The 13,046-nt window shown below is 37.1% G+C and overlaps 1 protein-coding gene across 1 annotated transcript in view; it reads left to right on the top strand.

Moving 5' to 3' along the window:
* Positions 1-13,046, top strand: part of LOC124154297 (leukotriene A-4 hydrolase-like) — a 57,008-nt gene that overhangs the window by 13,508 nt on the left and 30,454 nt on the right. The window contains exons 5-7 of the mRNA XM_046527930.1: positions 5,922-5,979; positions 6,137-6,252; positions 8,276-8,415. Coding sequence (XP_046383886.1) covers positions 5,922-5,979; positions 6,137-6,252; positions 8,276-8,415 — 314 coding nt within the window. The remainder of the gene's footprint in view (positions 1-5,921; positions 5,980-6,136; positions 6,253-8,275; positions 8,416-13,046) is intronic.

The following is a 13,046-nucleotide window of genomic DNA, read 5'->3' as shown; positions in this document are numbered from 1 at the left end:
AACTTTAAAATTTGTCTGAGCTCTGGGGGGGGTTTATCCCCCAGAACCCCCACCTCGCTGCGCCACTGAATGCAATAGCTACAATAAAATTTCCTGGTAAAAAATAAAGTTATAAGGAAAAAATCATTTAAAGAGTGAAGCACTCATGATGACTTTTGGGCAAGATTAATGGCAAGTAGATGAAGAAAAGTTTCCACCAGCAAGACTGAAAGCAGCGGGCTCCAAATTTTAAAATGCCTTTTTTGTTTTAGCTGAAGATTGTATAACTCTATACAGTCAGAGTGGTGATTCGTTGGCTTCTTCCAATGGACTTAAAACCTGAAAAGTTGGATTGAAATGTGAAACAGTGTTTTTGGACACTCATCTTGATAGTTGAATTCTCTTGTAGTATCTCTTGCCATAGTTGGATTCCCTTGTCATCGATTTTTTATTATTTATTCAAAAGAATTACCATAATTGCTTCTTCAAGGTCAGCTCTTGGACAAATCAAATGTTATAATAGTAGTCCCCATGATATTAATCAAACAGTTGTCCCCAAGGAACTTAAAAGGTAATTCATGAAGCGCTATTTTGACCATCGCAAGCCAATGGGACGAGCTGCCCGACCACAATTTACCAATCATTCTCCTGGTGTTTTTCCTCAGCCTGAGCTTCCACAATGTATGCCCAGTTCCTCAAATTGGACTCATACATAAGTCTGATATCTGGGATCTAAAATTATGATTCATTTTTTCATTTAGTAAAAGTAGCACGTATATATTTTATGATTATTATTACATAATTAATAATCTGTTGATGCTATGGTACTGATTTGTTTATTATTTTATAATGTGTTTATATGGTAATATGGGCATTTTGCCTGTTAAAGCAAATAAATAAAATAAATAAAAAATAATTGGCTCTTCCTGGTGAAGGAAAACTGTTTAATGAGAGTAAAGCATTTTCTTCTTCCTTTTCAGAGTCAACTCTTGGGTTGCTCCATTTTTATAATCCAAGAATTTTCAGGTATATATGTGCATTTTTGTTTTAAAAAGTGCTGCTACTATTCTCTTATGCAAATGAAAGACATTTTGCTTGACCTGTGAGAATTCATGTGAAGTGGATTTGTGGTCAAAGAGGTGATTTGATGTAGAAATTGAAATGGTAGTTATTAATAATTGTATTATTAAAAGAATTTGTTTTTATATATGGTTACTCTTTAAACCTTTAAGTCCAGACCACACCGAATGTGACGTTAACCAAGCAAGCTGTCACACAAAATTAGTTTTACGGTTGTCGCAGTGTCAGTTCCCACCACATGTGAATCATGAGAAGAATGTGAGCTGTCCAAGCACCATTTTACAATTCCAAACAATGATTGCAATTGTGATTTTCTACGACCTTAGTTCACGCAGCTGGTTCTCAGTTTCTTGTTTTGGACAATGGTAGTATCTTAAAATTTGATTATTGGTTTTATGCATTCAATTTTTGCACAGTGCCAATTAGTGATAAAGATTGTACACAAATGATGATTCATTGTTAGAGGCACTGAATTTTCACTGACCGCAACAACTTTGATGTTGCTGAGATGGTGCAAAATTTACTTGATTTCAAAAATTGTATGTTTTGGTAATTTTTCACATGAAATTTTCGTCTTAAGGCCTGTTTACATGATACATTAACACGTACGAGTTAATGTACGTTTGCGTGAATGATTTTTGTGGACCAGAACGGAACATGTACGAATGCATGAACCAAATTAGAACAGGTTCTATTTTCTGTGCATGCATTCGCACAAGTTGAGTGGTTACACAGTGCATTTTGGCGTTCATTCTCGTGTTCATACATTTAGACATTAACCCATACGTGTTAATGTACCGTGTAAACAGGCCTTTAGGCCTTGTAACACAGTACATAAGAATGTACAAGATTCTGTATATTTTTCTGAATGGTTACCTGAACAGATTCTTGAGCATATACATGGACAAGATCCACAAATATTTAGGTGGTTACACGGTACATTTATTCGGACAAGTTTTCGATCATTTTTAAATCAGCAAAAATTATTTCAAGTTTGGGCGCATTATATATACCGATGGGAAGATGCACAATTTTTTAAAAGTACTAGAATAAGAAGGTGCCTACCTCAAATGTACTCCCCAAAAATTTTGCGGATGAATAATGTTTTTTAGCTCAGTTAAGAGTCTTTAGAAATTAATCTTCATAGACTGCTTGAAAACACAACGTCATCGGAGCGTGCCCGCGTAAAGTCACGGCACGATGTCCACTGATGACAGACTGAGGAAGTGGATAGAAAATCTGTCAATATAGGGACTCAAATGCAAATTAGGCAAATATAATTGCTGTTTTAGGGTGCGTTCGGGGAGCTCGCAAATAGCGCTGATAGCGCGCTATCGCCGTCCGGGGAGCTTGCTCACAGCGCTGTGAGCGAGGTCATGACGCCATCATTTGGTAGCGCCGACGTCATTACTACGCGCTTTGTATGCTATCGCCAAAGAGGTGAGGCACAAGATGCTATCAGCACCAAATTGCGCTAACTGGCTCCCCGAATGCTTGTTGTCATGTCGTTGTTTACAAATACAAACACATCGTTTATATGTATTACTGCGTCCGCCATTTTTGAATTCGCGCTGTTTACGTTCGGGGAGCTTCATAGTAACGAGCGCCAAAAGCCTCCCCGAATGGCAATCTAAGCATGTAGCGCTGATAGCGCAATAGCGATCTGCCCGATGGCACACTTAACGTCAAACTGCAGACTGTAATATGTTGGGTTGCCAAGGCATTGTTGAAATAAATAAAGGGTATTGTTTGGGGAGATTTGGAAAGATTAAATTAAAATAAGTTGATTGCAGATTGTGATCCATGTTACGCACCAACATCATTTGCTTAATGCAGTAAGTGTGTTGCGGCATGGATATTGAATAGAAAAACGTGAGAAAACCATTTAAATCATGCATATGTAGTTCGTAGCTCAAGTGCCTATATTTACTCTCAAGAGAAGGATTTTTGCTTGTGTCCCAAAGGGCAAAAATAAGAGAAGAAAGTGGTTGATGACGTACAGAATGGAATGAGATACATTATCTATATTCTCATTGGGATATTCTCAACATAAGTACACTCTTGAGTCGGGTTTTCTGTAGGCTTTTATCGAGTCGCCAGTTTTTCTTTTATGGCCACCAAATTTAGGATGTATCTCTTATTTCACTTTGTAAACAACTGTATTAATATACCTACTAATCTGCCCATTGTAGGATTAAATATAAAGGAAGGTTCACGAGAATAAATGCTGATTACAATTGTTAAGTTGCTTTGAAAAAGGTCATTTCATTGTTGATGACCGTCTCCGCATGAAGGATGCCGAAAAACCTTTGAAGATGCTGCAATGGAGACTTTTCTCAATGAAGATCCACGAGAAACTCGATAATAGCTTGCCTCAGCATTAGGAGTTACCCGCCTAGCCATTTCCAAGTGATTGGATGTGTTGGGAATGATTCAAATGCAAGGACCTTGGGTTTCTTATGTGTTGAACCCACCGGACGTTGAGTGCCGTTTTTTCCTTTGTGAAAAATTTTTCCAGCAGCAAAAAATTTCGTCATCGCATCGTGACGGGTATTATTTACTATGAACTGTTGCAACCAAATGAAATGGGGAACGGTATCAACTTCAATTGATGTGATTGTGCTGAGTTCTGCTTGAAATACGGCCACAATGAGAGCAGAGGCACGACAGAATGATTTTACAGCATGACAGTGCTCGAAATCATGTCACTAAAACCTGCCTGGAAATACTCAAACGGGAAGTCCTAACCACCCGCCATATTCCCCAGGTATTACACCATCCGATTATCACTTATTCCATTTGATGGTGCATGGTCTGGCTGATCATCAGTTGCACACACATTAAGACATTGAAAAATGACTTGATTCGTTGTTAGCCTCAAAAGATGAACACCTTTTCCTAAAATGTTGTGGCTAGCAATGAACAATACTTTCAATCATTCATTTGTAATGGGTTTTTACTATGAAGTTGTACTTTATTTAATTAACAGCAAGAACTTAGTTGCTCCCCTAATATAATCATCCTTCCTTCTTAAGTTCAACAAATTAGTCATAGATTTTTCACTCTCACAGTTAATATATGGCCAAAATAATGATCAATTGTATCTCTTTGTTTGTAAAATGATGTCAATCCCTTGATAATGCTTTCAAAATTTGAAATGTTCCACCATTTATGAAAAGCCATTGAAAGGTTCATGATGGAAATCATATTTAGCAAGTAAAAACATACTGCCCTTAAAATTCCTGAAAGGTACTAATGGGACATCCTAATAGGATACAAGTGCATTACACCCACATCAATGGCCTTTTACACTTTTAATCAGCAAAATCTTTATTTGAATGTATTGTTTACTCTGGTATCTTATTAAAGTAACAGAAGCAGGCGTTATATAGTGGAATGACATTCTAAGTTTTAAAAAGAACACAAAGATGGCAATATTCCACAGGTTTATTTTCCGTACAACGTGTTTCGACCGTTAGGTCATTACTCATTATTGTACTTGGTAATGACCTAACGGTCGAAACGCGCTGTACGGAAAATAAACCTGTGGAATATTGCCATCTTTGTGTTATTTTTAAAACCTGGTATCTTACGTTGAATAAGGTGATACAGTAAAAAAGTTTCAGGTATGTCTGCTTATCCTTATGGTAATGAACAGGTTACAGGAGGGGATAGATGAAAACAGGTATACCATGCTTAATTTTAGGCATATTGATAAATATACATATATTTATACAATACAGATGTGTGTATCTGTATATGAGAATCTTTAAAATACGTAAATAATATCTTTATGGCGTAACCATGGATCATCAGCCATGTATAAAATGTGTATACTATACTATATACAGATTTGCAAATCTGCATCTTGATGTGCATATTTCGAAATCTTAAAAATATACAGATACAATCCTTTTGGTTCTACTAGGGTTATTGTGATTACTATGATATTCAAAGCAAAAAGAAATTCATCTGAGGAGGGCAAGCTATGTTTTCACCACAATTTAGTAAAGTAGGTGAGAGCTCTGCCTTTAATATAATAAACCTCAAATATCTTTTCTGCCATATAATCATGGATAATATTTGAGGTATTTTTATTTCTTGTATAAAAAGGATAATCGTCCTCATAAGACTTAAGAATTGAGAAATGTGTGAAGGAAATACGCTTGTTTGCCAGAAATTATTAGGTTAATACCTTAAATGCAATGATGAAGAAATCTATTTCATCAAATATTGACAATGATTATAATAAAGTATAATAATATAATTCCTATATTTGTGATATTTGGAGACTATAGAAAATAAAAGTAAATAGTGCCGCACGTCCTATTCATGCTTTATCGAAAACTGTGAAAATTGTAGAAGTGTTAATAACTGGAGAACAAAAATTAATTATTTAGTTTGATCACAAGAGTTAGTGTGAAAAATAGGAAAACATGTAAATTCATGCAAATGTCGTTTCAATTTCATATTTTAAAAATATCCATAGCTGAAATAATTTTCCGTGGCAAAAAGTGTATTTACTGTTGTAAAAAATATTGTAATAAATTTGAGTATACTAAAGGCATTTGAACTCCGCGGTACACTACCGAGCAGCGCCTTTTGCGGTGAAAAAGTTAACTTCAAAGTCAAACGTGCCGTTTGAAATTCCCGGTTAAAGGTCATTTCGACCATTCGCTGTTTTTCATTTATTTCAATTCTACATAAATGGATTTTTTTTATTTTGAAGCATGAGGAGATAAACTGAGTAAACCACGTCTGCACATCTCGATTGCTCCAGATAGCTGCTGTTTGCACAATAATCACTTTCTCTTGGAGAGTGCTGACATATTGTAGTCATTGTACTATAAACATCGGTCACGATCATGGTGCAGAAGCAAGGCCTCAGCCCCGGCGATCCTAATTCCTTTTCTAGGCCAGGTATGTTAAATCTTATATCAGTCGTAATCGTTTTTGGTTTGATAATATGGCTCACTTTATCCTAGTTTGTAACCCACCTTGTTTTTCCAAACACATTTTATCATGTTAAATTCCGACTTTTCGGTTCTTTAACTTCTCACTGTAACTACAATTCTAGAGGATGCAGTTGTGTGCGGGCTGGAACTTCGAATGGACATAGATTTTGAAAATAAAATTTTGACTGGCGCTGTTACTTATGATGTACTTAGAAAGAGGACAGACGTAAAGTCAGTGGTAAGGCCTGTTTACATTATTAACTATTAACTGGTCACGATATTGTTGGAATGGAACATGTATGTATGACAAGTAAAGAAGGATGTGAAGGAGAAAAATACGTACGTGTGAAAAGATAAGCTGATTGGAGGATTGAGTGGAGAGCAGTGTCAAACCCATCTTAGGATTGTTGACCAGTGATGATGATTATGATGTTTGCACCTGTATGAATGTATGACCCAAATCATAGCAGGTCAAATTTTCTGTTAATGCTTGCATCAAGTTAAGATATGCATTTCTGCTTTCATTTACGGGTTCATGCATTTTCATATTAGCTTATACATTAATGCATTGTGTGACCAGTCCTTCAGTCGAACTTTCACTTTTGCAATTATATCCATAAATCTCAATATGGATTTATTGATGCCCAACTGTAGTTTTTAATCCCGCATGTGTAGGTGGATAGATAATCCAGACAAGGCATATCGCCTTTGATCGATTTGGAATTCGGGTTGCTCTACCCATGTAGAATACGAAACCTATTGGCCAAAGTGAGAACATATAGAGAGGAAGCAGTGTCCAAGGAGAGTGGGAAATCTTAGATATTAAATGAGAGTGGGGTCAATTTTTTATTCTGATTTTACTAATTTCACGTCAACTCTCATTACTATGTTAAATTTGATTCAGCTTCCTTATCAGTGCCTTGGTAGAAGCTTAAGATTGATAAAAATTCAACCATAAGTATTATGCATAATTGTACGACACAGACAAGTGGCTAATTCACACTGCCTATGACAGACGCGTAGGTAGCCTACACTTAGCTTACTCATTCATTTTCAAAATTAAGAAACTTGAGTCCCTTCTCAGGAAAAAATTTCTGCTGTGTAAGCCATTTGGAACTGTCATTTATTTGCTTTGTGACCACTTATTTGTATGTGCTTCTGAACTGCTGTGGATTTGAAACTAGGTACACAGCAGTTCATGACTTCATAGCACCCCACCATGTGATCAAATTATTTGTTCACCTTTCCAACTCATATGTAACACATTTTGAACTGGTTTGGATTTCCTTTGGAAACTGCTATGGAACAAATTTTCAACCTTTGGAACTCATTTGGAGTTAACATTGGAACATTCGTTCATCCGTTTTGGAATTCATTTGTACCAGTCGGTCACCTGTTTTGGAACTCATTTGTGAAGTTCAAGATGGCTTCTAGAGTTCTCTTGAAATGTATGGTGGTCTGTGTAGATAATTTAGGCCAGATTGAAGTGCAGCAGCAACTTCATTTCAAAATAGTGTATGGTCTGCTCTGCTCCATGAATAGTCCCTTTGCATTTTAACAGTTAGCCATAGGCGGAGGTCCTTCCAGCTTGGCAGACTTGGCGCAAGGGATATACATATTGCTAACAAGGTAGAGTAGGGGGTATAAAGTAAGTGGCTTTGGTGGTTAAGATGGTCCACATCAAGAGCTTTACTCTGGTCTTACTTGGTTGAATTGGATCATTCAGTGTCCATTTCTGAGTGAAATGTCTTTGTTTCTGTATTTTTTCTTTGAAAACTTTTATGTTAAATATCCGAAAATCCTATGCAAAATACAAAAAGTAGATGGTAGAAACCATATTCCTCTTCTTCAGTCTCACCTAAAACCTCACCTCCAAACCACAGAATTGACTCTATGTGTGTATTTTGGAGGATAGCATTTTTTGTTGATTATGACTCAAGTTGATTTAACTGGTTTAGTTGAATATTTTATCAGGAAATAACTTTGTATTTATGTATTATTTACGTAGTCAATAGTAATAATGAAGTTTCCTCAAGTTTCGAAAAGAAATTTGGATTGAATTCTTTGTATCTGTTGGTTCAATTTATTTTCCCATACAGATGAAAATTAAAGGGGGAATATTCTGTCTAATGGGGTACTCTAGAATGTAATACAATGTGTACACTTTTGTGCCCCAAAAGATTTTTTCTTCTAATTTCTGAATGTGATTGTTGCTTCCAAAATGCAACGCTGAAGTGTGAATGCTTGTTTCTTTTTTTCAGATATTAGATAGTAAAACCATCACCATTAAAGCTGTTAAGGATGGAAAAAATGGAACTCCTCTTGAATACAGCCTCAGCAAGCCTCTTGCTGTCTTTGGATCCAAGTTGGAAATAGTATTACCTTTGTCAGAGGATTTAAGGTATGCTGGTAATGGGCGGATGTGTACTGTGGAACCTCAGTTTCCTAACTTTATTTTGCTAGTCCCAGATTTTTTGTTATCTGTGTGACAATACAAGTACTGCTCAGGAAAAATCTTGTGTATCACGGGGAAGCATGATCCACCTGTGGGTCAGATGGAGTGGCGCCTGGCAATATGGCCAACCATCTGCAACTTGACCCACCACTTATAATCTGGGAAAACTCGTTGTTGTCCAATTTCTTGTGGGATGAATGCATTTTGTGCATTACATAACCTATGTGCCCATTACCTCTGACACCACTTCAGAATGGAGTTTCTTGATTGAAAAAAATCTGATTGGCACCACCTGGGCTGCACTTCCAGTTTGATTTGTCTGACACTGTTCTCAATCTATTGCTCAGGATGCAAGAGGCCAGAAATTAGCAGCCCTAAGTCCTGCAATTGGGCCCAACCTTTGGCACTGTATTTGGAGAGCCTCTAGAGCACATATGTAGTCCCTAGGTGGAGTAGGTCCAAACGGTGACTCTCTCTTGTTCCCCTATTCCTCTCTACTGCTCCCATCCTCACCAGGCCCCTGAGTGCAGCACCACCTCTAGGAAAGCTTCAAAATAAAGATATCATAGTAATAGTAGCAACTGAATAAGACACATTTTAAGTAAGAATATAGATATGAAATTATAAAAAAAGGCAAGCAGTCAAGAAACATTGCTTCTCACATATGTTTTGAAGGTACCTTAAGAGGAAGTAAAAAATTCAATGTCTCTTGAGATTTCATTAGTATCTCTCATTGCATGGTATGTATAGTAGGCCGGCCCTTATTTTTCAGAATTGAGAAAAGTTATGTTTTCCTAGTCTCAAAATGATCCAAATGATGTCCATATTCACGTGTTAAAATTTGGTTACTTTAAAATAACGGCAACCCATGCCCCAAGGGCCCTAAGTACTGAGGACCCTCAATTGAGTTTTTTTGGAGCCGAAAAAGTGCTATTTCTATGTAAAACGTAAAAGTAAAGCCCTTTAGGGCCGATTTTCTGTTTGTTTTGACCTATCTCTAAGCGTTTACGAGATATCGTCCGTCGTAATGCAATCCATCCCCCAGGGCGCTACCCCGCACCGCGGCTCTGCTGAGGTACGGCCCGCACCACATACTAGAGACTTCCCCTCCACCCCCTCCCCTCCCTCAGCAAGGACTTTGCTCCTGATGGCAAGATTTACATGCTAGTGGTACATAATTGAAAAGGTTGCTCCTCTTGTGTCATGATTAATGTTTTTAAAACCTACTATGTCAATCTTAACCCTTCAACGCCGTCCTATGTACTGTGCGCCTACCCCTTAAAACTTAGTTTAACTTACAACCGCGCACCATTACCGCATGCATTGTTCAAAACTGCTCTTTATGTACTAAATGTTATATAATATTTTGTACATTAAGAGCAGTTTTGTATTGTTATTAGAATTGTATCAAATACTTATATAAGTATTTGATACAATTGTGTTTGTGAATTATAAAGGAATGAAGGAAATGAGCAGGGCTTCCAGGGCCAATACAGTTGATAGAAATATTCAAGGAAGGAGAAACGAGGCTGTCAGTTCACATTTGTAGATCAATGTGAAGAGATAGTTCTTATGAATAGTGCGCAAAGCATAGGAAGTGCAAAGTTTTTTAGTATTTAAGGAGAAAAGTGGTGAAAACACTAGTTTATCATGAACACACGTGACGGTCATTTTAAGAATAGGCCAACAAGAAAAAGTATGATCAAAACTAAATTCAGACATTGTACTTATTGGAAAAGAAAGTGAAGAAATACTTGGCTCAAAGTTACTTACAGTGAGAGAAGTACTGTGTGTTTTTCTATAACCTAATGGGTTTTAAATGTATCAGACTTAGTGCGAGAAAAACAGTAATAAATGCGTTTCATCCTTGGAACAAAGCGAGAATTCCTGTTATTACGGAAAATAAGGCGACTGAAAAGTTAGAAACATTACACAACGAATGGAAGAAGGTGTGACGACATAAAGAGAGAGTGGGAACTACCATGGGGATTTAAAGAAGAGAATCTTTCGTAACAAAACTTTATGATTTGTTTTACATTGCAAGGGGCGGTACCATACAATTTTTGACGCACGCAGTTAATCTCTTGGATAAATGTGCGTGGGATAAAGAAGTAAAATTCTTATGCAATCAAAGAGGAGCACGAAATGCAGTTAATGGTGGAATAGATTTCAATTTGCTCGAGAAGGAAGAAAAATTTGTGGTTCCCCGCTCTTTGTGCTGGATCTGCTCCCAACAGTGACTTTCAGATCCTAAAATTACGAAAGCGTTAACCTGGACATAGCGAAAGGAGTACAAAAGAGGTTTTCAAACCACTCGTGGTACCTGAATGAGGAGTTGGTAGGCCTGTCATTCTTTGACGGATCCTTTTCTGGGTGTGAAAAGGAAAACGTTACACGCCATTTGAGGACACGTGAGGGAAAATATGATCCACCAAAGATTCCAAAGGCATTCTATAAACGTAAAGACCTGAACACGGTATCTACATCAAATTTTGTCACTACTAATTCGAGAAAGCTATTTAATGCGTTGGAAATATGAACTGAATTTTCTGATGTGCCCATGCAAGAACATCCTGACTACAAGAACGATTTGCAAATTATTCGGGGTCTTCAAGCGGTAGATGATTGTGCAGAGAGAGGGGTGAAACTAATTCAAGATTTTAAGCCAGTCACGTAGAAGGAAGAGACCTTTCAAAATTAATTACTAACAATAAATGTGAATACTCATCGTAGCACAGCCCCGAACGTGCGCAAATACACTTAAAATGCCAAATATGGGGTGTCAGTGAAAGATTGGAAAAACGAAAACGTATTTTGTTTTGGTTAATATGTACTGAAATTCACGGACAATTGAAAGTACGGGTAAATTGATCACTTTGATTGTACGGAAGTATTGTCATGGCAATTAAATTCTTTTTAACGTAAGCACATTTCTTCAAAGACTACATCTTGCCATCAGGAGCAAAGTCCTTGCCGAGGGAGGGGAGGGGGTGGAGGGGAAGTCTCTAGTAAGTGGTGCGGGCCGTACCTCAGCGGAGCCGCGGTGCGGGGTAGCGCCCTGGGGGATGGATTGCATTACGACGGACGATATCTCGTAAACGCTTAGAGATAGGTCAAAACAAACAGAAAATCGGCCTTAAAGGGCTTTACTTTTACGTTTTACATAGAAATAGCACTTTTTCGGCTCCAAAAAACTCAATTGAGGGTCCTCAGTACTTAGGGCCCTTGGGGCACGGGTTGCCGTTATTTTAAAGTAACCAAATTTTAACACGTGAATATGGACATCATTTGGATCATTTTGAGACTAGGAAAACATAACTTTTCTCAATTCTGAAAAATAAGGGCCGGCCTAATGTATAGTGGCTTGTAGAAAAAGTATTTATTTGGCAGATAAGGAACTTTAAACAAATTACTCAGTCTTGTATTCACTGAAGGTACCCTTGTAGAGAGAAATGATAATTAAGTGGAGCATTTAATGTAATTGTTCACAACTTAATATAACAATATAACACCAAATTTTTTTCTTGTACATCGAAGAGATTCAGGTTTAAGTACATAATTCATTACACGGTCATATTTTCTTTTCTTTCTTGAAATAGAAAACATGATTGAAACAAACCTTAGAAATTTCTGTTGGACTCTCTCCACAGATGATTCATATTTCCCATAAAATGTATTCCACACTATTGAACAGTTCTCTAAGATTGCTCTGACTAGAGACACATGTGATAACCAGAGACTGTGGAAGGTTTTAAATTCCTAACATGAACTACAAATGAAACCCAGCATTCTATGTGCCTTGGGTGTTATGTTTGAAACATGTAAATCATAACACAATTTGAATGAAAAACTACCCCAAGATCTCTAACCTCTCAAGCGTGTGCGACGCAGCATTGCACGCAAACATGCCTCTGCAGTAGGTCGTTACAAAACATGTACATATTATAGTTAAGGGACAAAAAAATTTTCACACACCACTGGGAGACATATGTGAGGTATTCCTGAAGTTCTACGGCATCATTTTCAGACCTCACTTGGTGAAATAATTTGAGATCATCTGCATGAAACAAGTGCTGAATGGGAGTCAGCACTTGTTGGTAAATTAAATTATTTTTTTTTCATCTTGATTGGAATGAACACGCAAAATAAATGAAAAAATTGATTAATTTCAGAAGAAAAAAAAGGGAAATGCACTTTCAGTGCATAGATGTTGAATTTGCCTACTGTTTCCGCCACTTGTTAAGATTCAGGAACTAATATAATGTGTCATGTGACCTATGGCCATGGAAGAGCTCAAATGGGATGGGAAACCACAGGAAGATCAGAGTTAAAAGGTTAAAAACTGTAGTTTGGTTTAAATTTTGGTTAACTGCATACCTCTAATATAGTATTATTTATTTAGCTATGGCTAACAGTATTGAACAATTTAATTCACACATTTTTCTCTAATATCAGCAATAGCATATGCTCTTGGTAACTGCAACTTCAAATTTATGAATAGCTAGGGACTTTCCCTTTCATTTAGATGCAAACGCTGAGATGACCATGGTTTTAGACTTTCTGAGAGCCAGAGTTTT

The sequence above is a fragment of the Ischnura elegans genome, chromosome 1 (genome assembly GCF_921293095.1).
Source record: "Ischnura elegans chromosome 1, ioIscEleg1.1, whole genome shotgun sequence".
Taxonomy (NCBI): Eukaryota; Metazoa; Arthropoda; class Insecta; order Odonata; family Coenagrionidae; genus Ischnura; species Ischnura elegans.
This window is presented reverse-complemented; position numbering and strand designations above follow the sequence as displayed.